The 13,432-nt window shown below is 40.4% G+C and overlaps 4 protein-coding genes across 6 annotated transcripts; 2 read left to right on the top strand and 2 right to left on the bottom strand.

The window, feature by feature from the left end:
• Positions 1–322: 322 nt before the first annotated feature.
• Positions 323–5,916, bottom strand: LOC141841239 (uncharacterized). Of its 3 annotated transcripts, none has more exons than XM_074729384.1 (13): positions 5,671–5,916; positions 5,525–5,591; positions 4,886–4,914; positions 4,587–4,795; positions 3,406–3,524; positions 3,141–3,242; positions 2,988–3,063; positions 2,390–2,543; positions 2,091–2,298; positions 1,441–1,546; positions 959–1,286; positions 661–890; positions 323–586 (listed from the first exon to the last, which is right to left on the bottom strand). In XM_074729384.1, the coding sequence occupies exons 1-9, from the start codon at positions 5,911–5,913 to the stop codon at positions 2,140–2,142; spliced, it is 1,158 nt and encodes a 385-aa protein (XP_074585485.1). In that variant the 5' UTR covers positions 5,914–5,916; the 3' UTR covers positions 323–586; positions 661–890; positions 959–1,286; positions 1,441–1,546; positions 2,091–2,139. The 3 variants fall into 3 exon arrangements, with proteins under 3 accessions (XP_074585485.1, XP_074585484.1, XP_074585486.1); XM_074729383.1 differs by having other exon boundaries at positions 661–882; XM_074729385.1 differs by having other exon boundaries at positions 323–583; positions 661–882.
• Positions 669–1,293, top strand: LOC141841240 (uncharacterized). Its single transcript, XM_074729386.1, has 2 exons — positions 669–897; positions 968–1,293. Exons 1-2 carry the CDS (start codon positions 669–671, stop codon positions 1,291–1,293), a joined length of 555 nt encoding a protein of 184 aa, XP_074585487.1.
• A 612-nt stretch (positions 5,917–6,528) lies between the features above and the next one.
• On the top strand, positions 6,529–10,356 carry LOC141837346 (putative LRR receptor-like serine/threonine-protein kinase At1g05700). The gene is made up of 13 exons (XM_074724765.1): positions 6,529–6,673; positions 6,757–7,324; positions 7,393–7,865; positions 7,995–8,136; positions 8,232–8,303; positions 8,382–8,453; positions 8,528–8,608; positions 8,699–8,844; positions 8,927–9,153; positions 9,267–9,393; positions 9,561–9,626; positions 9,724–9,916; positions 10,005–10,356. The coding sequence occupies exons 1-13, from the start codon at positions 6,559–6,561 to the stop codon at positions 10,354–10,356; spliced, it is 2,634 nt and encodes an 877-aa protein (XP_074580866.1). The 5' UTR covers positions 6,529–6,558.
• Positions 10,357–12,176: 1,820 nt separating this feature from the next.
• On the bottom strand, positions 12,177–13,280 carry LOC141841539 (uncharacterized). The gene is made up of 3 exons (XM_074729708.1): positions 13,108–13,280; positions 12,890–13,019; positions 12,177–12,809 (listed from the first exon to the last, which is right to left on the bottom strand). Exons 1-3 carry the CDS (start codon positions 13,241–13,243, stop codon positions 12,338–12,340), a joined length of 738 nt encoding a protein of 245 aa, XP_074585809.1. The 5' UTR covers positions 13,244–13,280; the 3' UTR covers positions 12,177–12,337.
• Positions 13,281–13,432: the final 152 nt, after the last annotated feature.

Below are 13,432 nucleotides of genomic sequence, written 5' to 3'. Positions count from 1 at the left end.
GACAATGGGCAACCCTTGATCCAAAAGCAACTTGCTTGCTGATCAATCAAATACGGATCCGATAAAAGCCGGCCTAATAAGGAAGCATCCGATCAGAGATCATCCGATCCGATCCTCGTCCCATCTACTTACAATGACCTATCCAACTCTTCGCTCCCACCGAATCATACACTATGAAGTGATACGTCAACTCTTTTATTGTTTACCCTTCTGCAGGACTACACCAAGTGCAGCCATGGAGGCAAACGGCGACTTCTTCCCCTCACACTTACAATCAACGTGTAAGTCAACGTTAAACATAAAGATAAATAGCCTGCCTTCATAATAAAACTAATTAATAATATTGCAGCGATCGAGGGTTGACTTGTTCATGTGCATGGTTCAATTCAAGATGCAGAAATTGAATCCGCGCCCATCGTTTTATGAGGCTCGATTCAATTAGGATTTGCGTGCATGGCCAGCTTCTCGATGGCTAGCCATAATTGTTCATCTCTATATTTCACTCTTCTTCCTCTATCTTTGGATTTTTTTTGTATGTATGTACAGCAGGTTGACTTCATCCTCAAGCAAACCCAGCAACGAGCTGCTACGATAAATAGGGTGGTAGTTCAGGTGCAATCGAATCAAATAAGAACTGAGAGTTAGAAAGAGAGATTATACTTGGTGCCATGGCTAGCGTTTCATCAATACTTGGTCGTCAACTTGGCCTTGTACTGGAGTTCTTGATCCTGAGCGTTGCTCTCCTCCCTTCGAATGCGAAAGCACAAGCAGCGCCGGCTCCTACTCCAGCACAGCTGCCATTGTCATCGAACTTCACCATGGCAGCCGAGGGGGTCGTCTACTGCAGATGCCATCTCCCTGGCTACGTGCCATCACTGGACGCTGCTCCTCTTCGAGGTGAAACTCTTACAACAAACTTCACTCGTCTAACTGTAGAATTTAATTATGTATATCGAACCTTGCACAGGTGTGGTGGTTCTTCTGAGGTGCAATGGCGGTGTGACGAGCAGCGTGGCGCGTGTGAGGGGAGCCACCGACCGGCACGGCTACTTCTACCTGCAAACGAAGCTGAGATCCAAGTACCTGGCTCGCTACTGCCGGGTATTCGTGGTGTCATCGCCGGTGAGGGCCTGCACAGTCCGGCAGCAATACAAAGAGCCAAGGAGAGGGGTGAGAGATAACAGTAGAGGGATCTCACTCATCTTCGAGAAGAAGTTGAGCGATGGAGTCGTCCTCTACAGCGCAGGCCTCGTCGAGCTCGGCCCTTCCAACTCCACTGCCTGCCGCTATTGAACGTTCAATGGATCAGATATATTACTAGTTAAGAACCAATCTAGTGAGTAGCAAAAGTGACGCATCATTAAATTATAATAAATAATGGAAGTATCCGGGAGCACTTTCTCTCTGAGTAACTTAGAAACAAGCCAGGCTGATCTTTACTTGTGCTTTTGTACGATTTTGTTGAATACATTTTGATGCAGATGTCTCCTCAGGAATACACAGCTAATGAACTAAGTGGGATCTGAAATTGCACCAGCTATCATACCTGAAAACAAAGATTTAACATAACGTAAATGAGGAGATAATCGAGCTATTACCCCAATCGAACTTCACATGCAACTTAAGCTACTTCAAAAGTTGTTTGTGACGATGCAGTCAGTAGCTTGACAGTGTTCAATGTCAAAGAAATTAGAGTTAGCAAGATCAGAGACAGGGCAACAGAGAAAAAAAGATAAGATATAGAATCGTGACTAGGAGAGCTACCAAAGCAAAAGCATGTTCAATCTGATCATAATCCAAATAAGAGAAAAAGTATAACATGCATAAGTCTTGCTTGCACCAATAAGAATCAATATGAAGTAACTGCCACCATCTGCGGGTGGAGAAGAGGCAGGAAGTTAGGGAGAAGAGGGAAAAAGTAAGAGAGTAGATCAAAAGGCTAAAAATAATAAAAGGATGGCATAAAGTTGTTGAGTGAGCTTCCTAGAGAATTTTTTGTTCTCTGTAAAATAGATTTTTTATGAAGTGATCAAAATGAGTTACATATAAATTCCACTAGAGTAGACTAAAGCTCAGCATGAAAAACTTACTTTTGCACCAAAAAAAATCTTCACTCGTCCCCAATGGATGAATAGAGAGCTAGTCAAGCTTTGATAGGTTCACTATTCTTGACTTGCATTCTTGCAACAGCTCATATGAACATAACCATAGTTCCCTTGAAAGTTTTACATCATAGGAAACGGGAGAGGACTTAATTGTCCTACCTTTTGCCCCAAAGAAATATTTCCCTGATGCTTCCTAAAAGAAAATGCATGATGAAAATAATAAATTCTAGTTTATTGGCTAGGGGAAATTGAGGATTAACTGTTACTACATCAATGAGACTTACCGGTGGTGCCAAAGCTGCATCGATGATAGAACCAACTCCAATTTCGGGTGATTGTAGCAGATGAAGGAATCCCAGAACCATAAAAGCCAGCTTTTGTAAGGATGGGGGAAGTTCCCGCATGATGTTTGTCTCAACGAATCCAGGATCAGCAGCCCTAATATATGAGAAGGAAAGGCTCAGGAGATAAATTCTTCATTTTCAAGTTATACAATATCTATGATATGATCTTACAGATGAACTGTTCAAACCATGGAGCACCATGACAAGCTAAAGCATTGCACAATATACAAATGGTTTCCTCCTTTCACACTCAAACTATCAACTTTCGCAAGGACAAAATAAGTGAAGTTTAATCTTGGAATATGAGAATCAAATAGCTTAAACGGAAAATAGGATGCTATAAGTTCAGAAGAATGACATAATATGATTGTTGTGGTGTCAATACAAAGAATGGATACCTCTTGTTATTTAATTTGGTCACTTATAGTCAATAAGTAAAAAGGTTTTGAATTTTTTTAAGAAAAAAAGAAGATAGCCTTAAATATAACAACAAAAATCAAGCAACATTTCATCTTATCCTTAGAGAATGGTTACATACATGACGGAGACAACTGAAGCTGAATCCATCGCATATAGTTGGCGATGAAGCTCGTATGAGAATAGCAGTGTACAAACTGTTATGAAGGCATACAAACTATGTGTCAGAAAAGAAATTGGAGTAATTATTCATATTTCTCAATGGTGAACTTACATTTAGAATATTCATAGGTTTGGGCAAAACAATACTTCTTTGAAGACAAGACCTGGAAGTTTTCTCTCGCTAGGATTCCCTTGTTTTGATCAACACTAGAAACTATGGTCAGAGATAAGGACCAAAAATTATTAGAATATAACACATGAATATGTAAAGTTCACATAAATGGAATAAAGAAATTTGCTTAATCAATAAAAAAATCTAGAAACATGGTGTCTGCTTTAATAACAATGATTATGCTGAGTTCTTGTTTTAAGCTCACCACATCTATGAGTAAATGATGTCACATTGACTATCCTTGAAGGTACTGGGCTATTTTTCAGAAGTGGCAACAGAATATTGGTCAGAAAGAATGTACCGAGGTAGTTTGTTTCTATCATCCTGCAATAAAAATCAAAACATAAATCCTACTATCACAACAGGAACAAAAAAAATTTGCCTTTCAGAGATAACCGGTTCAACCAATTTCAACAGTTGAACATGACTGTATGCTAACTTTTTTAAGAAGCAGAAGCAAGAATGCCTAGATATAAGACACAGGTGAACACAATTTAGCTAATATGTCAAGAAACTACGTGGATCAGAGATCCATCCTACTATCACATAAAAAGTAGGCAGAAACTTATCTCGAGTAGGATCAGAAAGCTCTCTTCTTAATTGAAATATTGTACCCAAATTCTAGTATCACACTGCTTGATGATTCAGATCTTTCTGTTAATACATATCCATCGTATGAATTCACTCAGCAATCTGAATGCAAAAATAATGAAACTCCAACAAGAAACGTTATCTTATTGGAAAGGCTTGTCTATGGAAGGCAAAGCATGTTTGCATAACATGAGTATTCATAGAACGCAACTAAATCAGAACTAAGGGTGTTTAAATTGCACTTAAGAATTTACTAGAAACCAAAATGGAACTATTCTTTCTGACACTGGAAACTTAGTCACATCTCTTTTTCAAATCACCAGCAGAGCAGCACATTTTTCAGCTTATATCAGAAACATTTTATGATTCAAAATGAACGGACATAAAGTACAGTATTTATTATGATATAAATCTTTCCTGCATACAAAAAATTGCCGCAAGCAGTCAAGGGCACAACTACTAATCTCAAAGGTGACTAATGAAACTTCATTGAAAAGCAGATACTTTTGTTAGGATTTCTGGATCAGACCATATTCGGACTGACTTGAACTCAAAAGTCCTCTATCACTACTCACGCAATCTGATTAATATAACAGACATGCAATTTTATTTTCTTATCCAAAACAAAATTTGTAAGATACACCCAAGATTTCATAGAAAAACAGACATAATTTGCCACTCAATAAAAAGGCAAAAATTCTTAAAGTGAGGGATTGGGAAATGTTTGAAATAAGAAACTGCAGTCCTGCAAAAGCTAATAGAAAGGAAATTTGCATGAAAGAACATAGAGATTACTCATCAAATCCATCTGCAGTAACACGGGAAGATTTTGCTAATATTCCAGCATTGTTTATGAGAAGTTGCACTGAAGGATGAAGATTAGCATCTTGCAGCCACTGTTTTAAATTACACTCAAACTTCATAATCGAATGCATAGATGAAATGTCGAGTTGAAATGCTTCTACATAGGCATTAGGATCATGTTTCTTAATCTCCCAAACAGCCTGTACAAGATGCAGCAAAAAGACAACATAATTTTGCAAAGTATAACAAAAGGAGATATATACCATTGATGCTCCAGCTGTAAGATATACCTTATTTAGTGCCTGAGGAGAGCGTGAAGCTTTTGATCATGTAAATAAAATGAACAGATTGTTAGTTCATTAATATTCTATGATGAAGCATAAATGTAGAGCATGTGAAGAGTTTCTGCAGTGGTTTATTTAACGGAGACAACATCAGATGCAGCTAAGAACAAATTCCGTAAAGTGTTGCATGAAAGCTCGTCAGTTCTTCAAGGAAGGTCATATAAAATAAAAACCAGTTTCCTTGGCCGACTGGCAGAGTGGGTGTCGTACTGGGAACTAATTCAACGTGTCTAATTGAACATCTAAATTTTATTCGATACATTTGAGAGAAAAATTTGCTATGGACCAACAACTCATCAAGCTATCACAAAAAAAAAACATAACTTTAATCAAATATCTCAAAGAAGATAACTATCACATTTCCTTAATGGTTCACCTCACGGAAAGAAAAATATATATCAAATGCAACTAAAGAACAAGTTCCCGAAAATGTCAGAGACGGTGCTGTACTAAGAACTAAATGCAACGCATCAAATGAACATCTGAATTTTGTTCATAAATAAAAATGAAAATTTGAGAGCAAGAGTTGATGTCAAATAACCGTAAAAAAATATCTCAGGAAAATCGATCATCGCATCTTCTTACCGAGAAGAACATGGTAGCCTTCAGCTGCCAGCGCTCTCGCAGCAGCCTTGCCCAATCCAGAAGTAGCCTGCCAACAACAACCGGTCAACAAACCCTCAGAGTTACAGAGGGGGATCAAGAGGCAAAAGCGTGCGGCTAGGGCTTACCCCGGTGACCACGCAGATGGGCCTCCGAACGGGGCACTGATTCCCGGGACTGAAGCGGCGGCGAGGAAAGCGCGGCGGCGGCGGGCGGAGCCAGGAAGGGAAGAGGTTGGAGAGGTAAGGGAGCAAGAGCAGGTACAGGTGGGAGTAGACAAGGGCAAGCGTCCAGTACACGGCCATCCTCCAGAACTGCAGCGAGCACACCATCTTCGCCGCCTCCCAATCCATCGCCCTCCCGCTCCGCATCGATCGATGGCTTCCGCCGATAACAGAAGCGGTCAACCTACAATATCCTTGAATAAATAATATATCCGTTTTGATTTTTTTTTTTAAAAAAAAAATAATCTACATTTTCTTCTGTTTATCTGTAAAAATAATAATAAAAGGATAAATTCTAAATACTTTTTTATTTTTTATTTTTTATTTTCTTGCAATGGGCCCAACAAATGACTCGCTCAAATTTAAACGCAGGCGCGCGAACGCGTGAAGAAGAAGAAGACGAAGAAGACGACGACACTTTGGTTTCGAGTTCTGCACTTCTGCTCGTGCAGTTGGAAAAGGATGCTTCCTAGCAACTTCTGTGAAGTTTTGTTCGATCAACGAAGCCTTACAGCACACAAACAAACTGATTAAGGAAAGTGGTCGCTCGATCCTCTCTTCTCCATTTGTAGCTTGCATCCAATTTCCCTACGCAATTGTTTTTATTTTGTCCCTTTACGTTTCAACTACCAATTCTCATCCCGCAAGTCAGCGCATGAACTCAGTCAAGGCCTACGTCTTCTCTCTATTAAAAATGAACACCGAAAGTATGACTGAGCTCAGGTCAACCATTAAAGGTTTTTGTGAATGAATTGAATTGCAATTTCTCAATTAACATATCAACTAGGATTCATGGAAGGAAGGCAATTCCAGGGGAAGAAGATGACATGCAGATCGTGTTGCTTTGTGCTTCTGTTCGCTTCTGTTCTCATACTCTGCGTTCATGGACAGTCTCCGAGCACTGACGGTGCTACAAATGATCTGTTAATTTTTATCTTAATTTTTTTTATTTGTTTTCTCCTCAATTCTTGGTCATTCGATCGATCTCAGGATTCATTAGCATCGACTGCGGCATCTCCAGCAACCACAGCTACTCCGATCCTACCACCCAAATCCTATACGTCTCCGATGACCGATTCATCGACAGGGGAACCGACTACAATGTCTCCGCCGCCCACAACTCCCTCCCTTCCAGCGCGCAGGCGCAGCTACTCAACCTGAGAAGCTTCCCCGACAACGAACGGAACTGCTACTCCTTGCCGGCGTCGCAGCACACCAAGTACCTCGTCAGGGCGATCTTCTACTACGGGAACTACGACGGCCGGAACAGCGCCAGCGTCGCGAGGCCTCTGTCGTTCGATCTGCAGTTGGAGGTCAACCACTGGCGGACGGTGAACGTCACCAATGCCTCGGAAGTGTACAGTCACGAGGTCATCACAGTGGCCGCGGCGAGCGTAGTCTCCGTCTGTTTGATAAACACCGGCCAGGGAACGCCCTTCGTGTCGGCGATCGAGCTGCGGCCGTTGAAGAGCAGCATTTACAGCGTCGCAAATGTCAGCCAATCTCTAGTGCTCTGCTTCCGCAGCAACTACGGATCGCTCAACAACGAGGCAGTGAGGTGACTAGTAGTTAATCACTTTCAGATGTGAATTTTGCTGCAAAAGCCAACAGAATTTGGTTCGACAGATATCCAGAGGACAAGTACGATCGCATCTGGCAACCGGAGCGTCGACATCCTTGGTGGAGGACGAGATCCACCAACCTCACGGTCCACAACTTCGAACAGGACGAATTCGAGGCGCCGACGGCGGTGCTGCAGACGGCGTTCACGCCGGCGAGACTCGCCGACAGGGAGATGCGGTTCTCTTGGGACTACTTCGAAGGCATTAACAAGTTCTTCGCCAACCTCCACTTCGCGGAGCTCGAGAACAACCGATCGAGGCAGTTCAACATCTCCATGAACGGCGAACTTTGGTACGGCCCCTACCAGCCGCCGTACCTCATGTCCGGCGCCATCTATAGCGTCTTCCCCATGGAGGACCAAGCCAGATACAACTTCAGTCTCACTGCGACGTCGAATTCCAGCCTCCCTCCGTTGATCAACGCGGTGGAGGTCTACTCTCCCATGCAGATTGAAGATACAACCAACGCTAATGATGGTAATTCAATCAAATTTTCAGCTTCTAGAGGAAAAAATAACAGATTCTTGCATATGATGAAGTTTTTAAATCTGGTTTCATCACTAAAAATATTGAAATAATGTTTGGGGAACGATTTAACCATTGTAGTCGTGGCCCTTACTGCAATCAAAGTAGAGTACCAAGTTAAGAGGGGGAGCTGGACTGGTGATCCCTGTGTTCCAAGGAGATATGCTTGGGACGGCATTAATTGTAGCCATGACACACTTGGTCCTCCAAGAATCACTTCTATGTAAGTTATCTGAAGATGTCTGTGTGTATCTTTTTCCATCATGGCAATCAGATCAGAACTGGTCAAAACATCTTACAAGATCAAGCATTTTGCAGAAACTTGACTTCAAGTGGATTGGCAGGAGGAATATCGACCTCATTTGCATCATTATCTGAAATCAGAATCTTGTAAGTTCTAATTTAACATATGTCATAGCACAAGCAATGGGAACTTGGAATTGATGGTGTCTCTGTTACTTGCTGCAGGGATTTGTCATTCAACAATTTGACAGGAGTCATACCTGAAAATTTGGGAAATTTAACTTCGCTAGCATTCCTGTAAGTTATATGATAACCTTTTCTTTCAGAATGAGATGACTATAATTCAACCTCATTTCTGTCTTTGGTGCCAGAGATTTGAGAGGGAACAATATTACTGGAGCTGTCCCAGTTTCTCTCTCAGAAAAGATGAATAATGGAACATTGACACTTCTGTAAACTTCTCTTTTTCTCCTCCATTTTTTTTTTTTTTATTTAGTTATGTTTCTTGAAAGCAATATCATCATCTCCATTTGCTAATACAGGTTTGACAATGATTTAATCTCTGAGCCTGGCCAGGCCAGTGACAAGAACACCAATGTAATTATAATTTATACAGTTGTTCCAGCAGTAGTGATCCTACTTCTACTGGTGGTCCTAATTGCATGGAGAATGAGAAGGAATGAAAGAGGTATGGTATTTCTTTTCTTTAGGGTTTGTGATATTCTTGATCGAGTTGACACTAAAGCGTCGATGTTGTCTGCGAATTGAAGATTTGGCTAAAGCTAGTGCTGAAGAAAGTGCAGTCATTCAAATGCAAGTGGATGTTCACTTGTTCACCTATGCTCAGATAGTAAAGATAACAAACAATTTTGTAAGGTCGATCGGTAAAGGCGGGTTTGGAATCATCTACCATGGAGAACTCGAAGATGGCACTCAAGTCGCCGTCAAGCTGCAGTCGCAGTCGTCCCCACGAGGTGACAGGGAGTTCCTGGCTGAGGTATATACATATATGCAGCTAAAATTCTATCAGGCCTGTCGACAACTAACTATTTTCAGAATCAAGTTCGACCCAAGTTCTTAAGAATGATGATGTTTTGCTCTTTATGGCAGGCCAGAAATTTAACAAAAATTCACCACAAGAATCTGGTTTCTTTGGTCGGATACTGCAAGGATGGCAGCTACCTTGCTCTGGTCTATGAATACATGCCTCTTGGAAGCCTTCAGGAAAATTTGAGAGGTTTGCAATTTCTAAGACATGCAATTCTAGTTCAAATAAAACAGACTTTTAGTTAGCACCTATAAAACAGAAGGTTGAAACTTCAGCATATACATAAACTCAATTCAGCTAGATGTTTGTATCATTGTCCATATCGATAGAAATTTGTATCTTCTGTCAAATTGAAGGTGAAGCACATTCCCCTGGGTTAACATGGGCAGAGAGGCTCCACGTCGCACACCAAGCTGCACAAGGTTTCAACCTAAACATCAATAATCAGTTTATGTATATCATTACTCTTCTACTTCATGATATCGACACCAGCTACAAACCTTGATCGTCATCGTACAGGACTGGACTATCTACACAGGGGATGCAAGAAACCGATAATTCACGGGGATGTGAAGAGCAGCAACATTCTCTTGGGTGAAAGTTTAGAGACTAAAATAGCTGACTTTGGCCTTTCAAAGACCTTCGGCAATGAGTATGACACACATGGTTTAGCATCGAAGGTGGTCGGCACGCCCGGATACATTGACCCACTGTATGCCTGCCATTTTCTCCAGTTCATGTAATTGCCATAAGGCAGAAGCTGAGACTAGAAACTAAATCCAACTCTTAATATTTTGCAGGTACCAAAGTACTCTACAGCTCGATGAGAAGATTGATGTGTATAGTTTTGGGGTGGTTCTCCTGGAATTGGTCACCGGCCAACCTCCAGTGATTCCAGATCCTGGAAGGGGGCACATAACTAAATGGCTGTCAGAGAGGATTCCCACAGGAAAGATTGAAGATTTCATTGATGAAAAGCTGCAAAATGGAGATTATGAGCCCAACTCAGTGTGGAAGGTCGTTGACCTTGCAATGAGGTGCACAGCATCTTCAGCAGGCAGCAGGAGGCCTGAAATGGCTGAAGTAGTGAACCAGCTGCAAGAAAGCATTGACTTGGAGAGGGGAGAAGAAAGAGAGAGATTGATGGTGTAACCAAGATTCTCAAACTACATATTTTTATTGCAATTTGTCTGAGTTGTTGGGTTCTGAGGGAGTTGACAAATTGAATTAGTATCAAAAGTCATTTGATTATAGCAAAAGTCAAGACTTTTGACTTCTCTAAAAGATTCAATCACAAAAATAAACAAGAAGAAAAGATTATATCATGTTTTTTTGGAAATCATAGTTCAACCCGTTCATATGGAAATGTAAACAACTATTTTTTAAGAAAAGAGTACTCATAGTCCAATAATTAACAGTAAATGAATATTTCATTTTTGTTGTACAAGTTGGATAAGTTTTTTTATTCAACTAAATACCTAGTAAAAAGAATAAGATGTAATGAAACCTAGTTACCATAGTTTGTTGAATGAGCTAGGGTATGAATTCAAATAAAATAATAAAATATTTTTCATTAAACATATACATAATTTATAAATTTATATTATACGTAGATGGGTGGATATTATTGGATTCCACTTAGCATTTTAAAATGATCATTCAAAAATAATATATAATAAGTTTGACTAAGAAATACTACATAATTATTTTAATTAGTTTAGTTATTTTAAAAGCTTAAATTCACGTAACAATTGTAATCTAAATTATTATATGATTATTTTTTAATTATTTAGAACAGTGTAATTTCTTTAGATTCAATTTAATAAAATAGTCCTGATTTTTTAAAACTGTATATGATTAATTTTAACTAAAATTGTCATATTTTTATTTATATTTCATTTTAAAATGCTTTTAAATTAATAAAATATATTTAACTTATCTCTATTTTTTTTTAAAAAATCTTAACTCTAATTTTTATTTTGTGTTATTTAAAAATATATATAAAATCTTTTATATTTCTGAGATTTAAAAAATTATAAATTATTTATATTTTAATAAAACATTGAAGAACTTATATCATTTTATTCAATTTTTTTTTATATATATATATATATATGTTTTGTGATATCTTCTTAAAAATTATAACTATGTAATAATTTATAAAAACTGACAATAGAATTCATATCACTTTATTTTTTATGTTTAAAATAATTTTTTGAATTATTTTAAAACCTATAACTTGGTTTAATTCTTTCTAAATGTTCAAGTGATGAGTTTTTAATTTTAGTGAAAATTAAAGAAATAGAATAGTTTTTATCAAAGTCTTTTAACCTTTTTTTTAAAAATAAACACTAATAATTTTTTAATTAATCCTTCTTTAATGATTTAAAGAAAAGAGACGTTTATTATTCAATCGTCTTCCCCATACATGATCCCTAAACCTGGCCGTTCTCGTCAACACTTTAATGATTACAGGACAAGAAAGCCTGCAGCCTGGGAACTGAAAGAGAAGAGCCCCTTTCCTGAAGCAGATACTCTCCTCTGTTCCAATCAGAGGCAACAACCTTATGAGACAGGCAGAGAGAGAGGAGAGAGAGAGAGAGAGATGAACAATAAACAAAAGCTTTGAGATAGGCCTATCTGAACAATTAATGGCTAAATATATATATAAAGCAGCCAGTGGATTAAGGGTGCTCAAAAGAGTCAAAACCTTGTGAGGGAGAATCTTGATGCAGTGAGAAAGGGCTGATGGTTACCTTCCTCTGCATCAGCTTTGAAACTGCCATTCCACCATCCATGCAATTCTCATGGCCTCTGAGAGCTATGTCAGCTGCAGGCAAACTAAAAGAGGCATGCCCTTGCTGACCATGTCTGGACTAAGAAGTCTCCACGCCATTCCAATGCACAAGACAAAAATGACTGATCAAAGCATTAGTTGATAAGTTTTTTGGTGATTTAGTTAATTTCCACTGCGCACCGCCCTATTCACTCTGCTACGCGAGGATGGAAGACAAAAGGGAATTAGAACAGTAACTACACTGATAATAACAACAATTGCTGGTCCTCTACTTTGTTGTCAGTTCTGTCATGTTCTGATGTTCATGGGTAATTGAACTTGCTGCAGTTGCGCCCATCATGACGAGAATGTGAGGCCCTGGTGCAGTGTGGCCATGTCGCCTGGAATTGGATCGCTCTCCTGGTAGCCGAAGCCATAGCCGCCGAGGAACAAGGCGCCGGCGTCTCCCAGTCCAAGCGCCGACAGGAACAGCTCGTTCGAGTAACTGCACCAGCTGTTCAGCGACGAGGAGGAGGCTTCCTCCGACGGGGAGACCACCTGCTCGATGAAACTCCTCTCGGGGAGTGGCGCCTGGGGATGCTGCTGAGGGAGCAACCCGTAGCTGGGTTGAAGAGGTTTGACATTAGCGAAGCTGAACTCGGCGCCGCCAAAAGCCCCGGTTTTGATGGGCGGGGAGAGGACCGGAGGAGGGGTGGAGCTGGAGTTTGCCCTCGCCATGAGCAGCTTCTTCTTCTTGAGCCTGGTGTTCCAGTAGTTCTTCACATCGTTGTCCGTTCTTCCAACCAGCTGGGAAGCGATCACGGACCACCTAATGATTTTGCGAATTAGGGATCGCCAATCTCGAGATCAAATCCTTAGCTAAATCGACCGAAAATGAATCGATCCAACCTGCTTCCGAGACGATCATAGAGAGTGCAAATGATGTTGTCCTCCTCCTCCGTGAAGCCGCCATGCTTGATGTCAGGGCGGAGGTAATTGAGCCACCTTAATCGGCAGCTCTTACCGCACCGCTTGAGGCCTGCATTATTGGCAGAGACAGAAATAGTGAAAAGATCGACGGAGGGCAGTGGTTCATGTGATATCGACTGAGATGGAACAGTGATGACCTGCTTTCTGGGGCAAAGCGATCCAGTTGCCGCCGGTGCCGTTCTTCTCGATGTAGCTCTTGAGGGCGGCGTCTTCCTCCCGCGACCAGGGCCCCCGCTTCACGTTGGCTTTATCGCAGCACGGAGCTCTCCCCATGGAACAGCGAAGAGCCGCAAAGAGATGGATGAAGGAAGAAAAGCAGAGCAAGCCGAGGAGCAATGGAGGATGCCTCCTCTGCTTCGTTTATAGAAGGAAGAAAAAGCTATTATTATTATTATTATTATTATTATTATTATTATAGAAGGGAGCTTGCTTTTCCCGTGAGAAAATTGTGGACCGTCCGAT

This window comes from Curcuma longa, chromosome 11, assembly GCF_044706935.1.
Source record: "Curcuma longa cultivar G26 ecotype Majalengka, Jawa Barat chromosome 11, ITB_CL_G26_1.1, whole genome shotgun sequence".
Lineage (NCBI taxonomy): Eukaryota > Viridiplantae > Streptophyta > Magnoliopsida > Zingiberales > Zingiberaceae > Curcuma > Curcuma longa.
Note: the sequence above shows the minus strand (reverse complement) of the source record. Positions and strands in the feature narration are given on the sequence as shown.

Coding starts and splice junctions, on each gene's coding strand:
- LOC141841239 (XM_074729384.1), bottom strand. CDS start 5,913: ATGCGGAGCGGGAGGGCGATGGATTGGGAGGCGGCGAAGATGGTGTGC. Junction 4,915..5,524: donor AGGCTACCATGTTCTTCTCG/GTAAGAAGATGC, acceptor CATGATCAAAAG/CTTCACGCTCTCCTCAGGCA. Junction 2,544..2,987: donor GCTTCAGTTGTCTCCGTCAT/GTATGTAACCAT, acceptor CTCATATATTAG/GGCTGCTGATCCTGGATTCG.
- LOC141841539 (XM_074729708.1), bottom strand. CDS start 13,243: ATGGGGAGAGCTCCGTGCTGCGATAAAGCCAACGTGAAGCGGGGGCCC. Junction 13,020..13,107: donor CGCTTTGCCCCAGAAAGCAG/GTCATCACTGTT, acceptor CCAATAATGCAG/GCCTCAAGCGGTGCGGTAAG. Junction 12,810..12,889: donor TATGATCGTCTCGGAAGCAG/GTTGGATCGATT, acceptor CAAAATCATTAG/GTGGTCCGTGATCGCTTCCC.
- LOC141837346 (XM_074724765.1), top strand. CDS start 6,559: ATGGAAGGAAGGCAATTCCAGGGGAAGAAGATGACATGCAGATCGTGT. Junction 8,609..8,698: donor AATGGAACATTGACACTTCT/GTAAACTTCTCT, acceptor TTGCTAATACAG/GTTTGACAATGATTTAATCT. Junction 9,154..9,266: donor ACAGGGAGTTCCTGGCTGAG/GTATATACATAT, acceptor TCTTTATGGCAG/GCCAGAAATTTAACAAAAAT.
- LOC141841240 (XM_074729386.1), top strand. CDS start 669: ATGGCTAGCGTTTCATCAATACTTGGTCGTCAACTTGGCCTTGTACTG. Junction 898..967: donor GGACGCTGCTCCTCTTCGAG/GTGAAACTCTTA, acceptor AACCTTGCACAG/GTGTGGTGGTTCTTCTGAGG.